Below are 3,947 nucleotides of genomic sequence, written 5' to 3' on the forward strand. Positions count from 1 at the left end.
GCCCGGGCTCTCCCCCAGCCGCCGGTCGTGCCAAGCAGCTCGCGTGTCGCGGGGAGGGCTTGGCTGCGCAGCGCGGGGGGCTCTGGGTCTTAAATAACAGTGTCACCAGGAGGGAGGATGCCCGGGGTCATCCACCGCTTGCACAGCTGGCTGGGTGGGATGTGCTGGCTCGCGGCGGGTCTGGCGGGGTGGTTGCAACGGCCCCAGCTGGCCGTCAGAGCTCTGCACGTCATGGAAGCCCTCATCCTGGTGGTTTTGGAGGGTTTTTCTCCTCCGCTGGTGCAGTGGGCAGCCCAGCCCCGTGCAGGCAGGAGGGTGAAGCAGGGCTGCGTCCGGGCTGGAGTTTTCTTTCCTGAGTGCAAACCTCAGACACTGTGGGGTGGGGACCGGCTTGGCACGGTGTCCACAGTGCTGCTCAGCCTCTCCCAACCACCCCTCCCACTGCTCCTCCATCTTCCACCCCAGCTGCTCCCTGTGTCCCATCCCACCGGCTATCCCCCGGGGATGGGACCGTCTCTGCTCATGGAGCTGCCTGGATGGAGCCAAGAGGAGATGTTCTGGTCGCTGCTGGACCATGGGGCACACTACTGTGGGAATAGCTCTGAAGGATGAATGCCAAAACCTGGGAGCCAGCAAACATGATCAGCCCGGAGAGTCTGCCCATCCCCAAGCCTTGTTTCTAACCCCAGGCATTAGGGAGAGGGAATAAGGGAATAAGCTCTTCCCTGGCTGTGTTGTCCCAGCCTCCAGCTCTTATGGAGCAGATGAGATTGCCAGTTGCCCATGGTCATTCTTCATGAAACGTAGTCCCCTTCTTAGCCTTGTCCATGCCCTTGACCTCCCCGACATCCCATGGGATGGTTTTCTGAGATGGTGGAAGGGATGAGATGAGATGAGATGAGATGAGATGAGATGAGACGAGACGAGACGAGACGAGACGAGACGAGACGAGATGGATGAGATGGATGAGATGAGATGACGAGATGGTGGGAGAGGACTGTGGGGCTGCACTGTAGCAGCTGATTTTAAGGAGGAAAGGCAGCTCCAATCCCAATGAGACGTGCCCCGAGCAAGCAGTTCCCATGTCCTTCTGAGGGTTAATGGAGCTGAGCTGGGGCCCTTGTGTGGGTTATTTCCCAGTGTGCCCAGAAAACCAGAGCAGGTGGAAGTTGCTGGAGCTGGCCCCGCACAGGGGACCTCAGCCGAGCCGTGCTGGAGCCGGCACGGGGGAAGCAAGACGTTTTGTGTCAGCAATAGTTTGGCTCCAGTGTCGCTGTGGGACCCCTTCCCTTTGGTGAGGATACCTGGGGCAAAGTCAGGGTGACAAAATGGGAGACCTTTCCTCGGTGGCTCCCAGCGCAGACGTTTCCAGGGTTGCTTTTAGTTTTGGTCACGGCGGGAAAGCATCCGTTTTGTCTAAGCAAGTGGTTTTCAGCAGCCCAACCTTTGCTGGGGAGGGAAGAACTTGACCTGAACCCAGGAGCATGGCTGGGTCATGCAGAGTTTTCACTGCTCACCCTGGGACACTTGGTGCCTTCAGGCAGGAGATATGCTGGTAGAAAAACCCCTTTGCCTTGACAGTCCCACTGGTACCCATCAAACTCACCATCACCTCTATAAAGCCATGGGTCGCTGGCAGGCTCTGCTCTCTGTAATGCCCTGTAGACTGAAGTTAATGATATCGACTGATTTTACTACAATCCCCATTAGTTCCTTATTTCGGAAGGGGTCAGGTGATATGGGGCAGCCTAAACTTACCCACGTTATTTGACTTCAACAAACTGGCATGACTTGACCTCCCTCTTGCTCTTTTGGGGCACTGAAACCCAATGGCTGTACTTAACACCGTCTATCTCTGCAGTCAGGTGCTTCCTATTGCTTATTTATTTGTCCATCTATTCAGTTTTTCAAACTCCAGCAGGCAAGTAAGCGGATTGAAGAACGTGTAGTTTTCACCATGGTGAGGGTGGTGAAGCCCTGGCCCAGGCTGCCCAGAGAGGTGGTGGATGCCCCATCCCTGGAAACAGCCCAGGTCAGGCTGGACGGGGCTCTGAGCAACCTGCTCTGGGTGAAGATGTCCCTGCTCACTGCGGGGGTGGGACGAGAGGCCTCTGATGGCCCCTTCCCGGCTCCTGCCCCACATCCCCCTGTGGAGCAGCTCTTGAACGTTGCTGGACCTTCTCCGTCAGGGGGAATCCTGCTTCTCCCACCCAGGGCCAGGCAGCGTCCCTGCTGCGCATGGTTCCTCTTGTTCCCACCCAAAAACGCCTCCTCATTGTACTCTGCTCTCCCGGGTGTCCATTGTTCTTTGCATCCTCTTGTTTTGCCAAGCGAGAGCAGGAGACGTGTCCCCAGGGGCTAGGGTCCATCCCCACGTCCTCTCAGCGCCCTAGAGGCTCATCTAGAGATGTGCATCTCCTGGGGAAGAGGAAGCCCAGGGCAAGCTAATGCAGTATTTCCCCGTAGTCCTCTCCCAGCCCCTGACCATCTCCAGCTCAGGACGTTTCCTGAGCTTGCTGCAGTTCTTCTGCTCAGGAACCCGCTAATTTCTGCATAATATTTGCAGATCCTAATTACTCATTCATTAGGGATGCTAAACATCCCCCTTCTTCCTCTCCTGGTCCTTTTGCGTTACCACGTCGCCTGTAGCCCTGGCTGGTTGTTTGCTTTCTACACAACTGCGAGATTATGGCTTTTGGGGTTTCTAGGAAAACAATATTTAACAGTTTCCAATTATCACCCTGGCTTGGTATGACAAAGACCAAATGACCCCCTCCAGGCCTCTCTCTGCCCTATTTTCTATCGTCCCATGCGTCTTTTTTTTTTTCCGTTCAGATTCTTTCTTCCAATTGATTTAGCTCATAATTGTTTTCAGCTTTGTGGACTTGGCCCTTTGCAGGCTGAGGAATATAACTCTATTTACCGGGTTGGACTTTCTGCTCGCTCACGAGAGCTTACACCGAAAAGCAATCACCGATGGCCAGTTCCTGATGAGATCAGTGATGCAAATCCCCTTGTAAAGGTTCATCTCAATATTTCCAAAATTAATTGTTCTTTTTTTTTTTTTTTCTTTTTTTTAATGTGATTTCATTGGCGATGTCACAACTTTTGGTCAAAAGGCAATTCCAGGAGATTGGAATTTCCCATAGAGTCACGCTCAGGTGGAAGCGTGGGAGCTACAAGGTGAAGTTTTCTGGCACATGAGACAGGTTGATGGAGTTGCGTTTGGCCTTCGAAGTCCACAGGTCGTGGAAGAAGGCTGCTGGCAAGCTCCCTCGCTGTCACTTCGCTCCTGTCTGCAGGGGTCTGTGTTTTTTAGAGGTTCTTGGACACCGATAATGATATAAATGATATAAACAATGATATAAACGACAGCGGCCGGTGAAGGGTGGGTGGGCGCATGCACTCATGCATCTGCTGCGTGGCTGCAAAGCTGGGATGCGATGGCTGCGCTCCAATACCCGCTGTGTTTCAGGGCCACCGGGACCCAAAGGAGACCAAGGCAATGAAGGGATGGAGGGTGAACCTGGTCTTCCCGGCCTGCCTGGGCTGCGAGGTAAGGAACGACGCGTCCAGGGTGCCCATAACCCTGCGAGCCTTCAGCAAAGTCCACAGAGTCAACGGGGCACCTCCTGGTGACTTCCCAACCTTGTCCCTTGCGACCTCGCTGGCTATGCACAAGTCTTGAAGAACGACAGGATTAACCTGCTGCCCCGTCTCCTGCCAGGCTGCCCGTCTTGAGGGGCAGAAGGTTTCTCTCGTCTCCCAGCTGGCCCCAGGACAGCGAGAGCTGCAGGGGTCCGTCACCTGCGGGTTGATGCCCCCAGGCTCCTTTGACCCAGCCACCCAGCCCAGGTCTGTGCAGGAGCTGGCCCCCACCCTGTGCTCACCAAAACCAAGCCCTAGAAGGCGCTGGGGCTGGCCCCGCTGCCCGCACCCCCGCGGCA

The 3,947-nt window shown here is 55.3% G+C and overlaps 1 protein-coding gene across 1 annotated transcript in view; it reads left to right on the forward strand.

Annotated features, from left to right (window-relative positions):
- The window catches only part of SCARA5 (scavenger receptor class A, member 5), a gene marked incomplete at both ends in the record, with an annotated part of 22,946 nt that overhangs the window by 3,131 nt on the left and 15,868 nt on the right, over positions 1 to 3,947 (forward strand). The window contains one exon of the mRNA XM_010292875.1: positions 3,476 to 3,556. Coding sequence (XP_010291177.1) covers positions 3,476 to 3,556 — 81 coding nt within the window. The remainder of the gene's footprint in view (positions 1 to 3,475; positions 3,557 to 3,947) is intronic.

The sequence above is a fragment of the Phaethon lepturus genome, unplaced genomic scaffold (assembly GCF_000687285.1).
Source record: "Phaethon lepturus isolate BGI_N335 unplaced genomic scaffold, ASM68728v1 scaffold24280, whole genome shotgun sequence".
Taxonomy (NCBI): Eukaryota; Metazoa; Chordata; class Aves; order Phaethontiformes; family Phaethontidae; genus Phaethon; species Phaethon lepturus.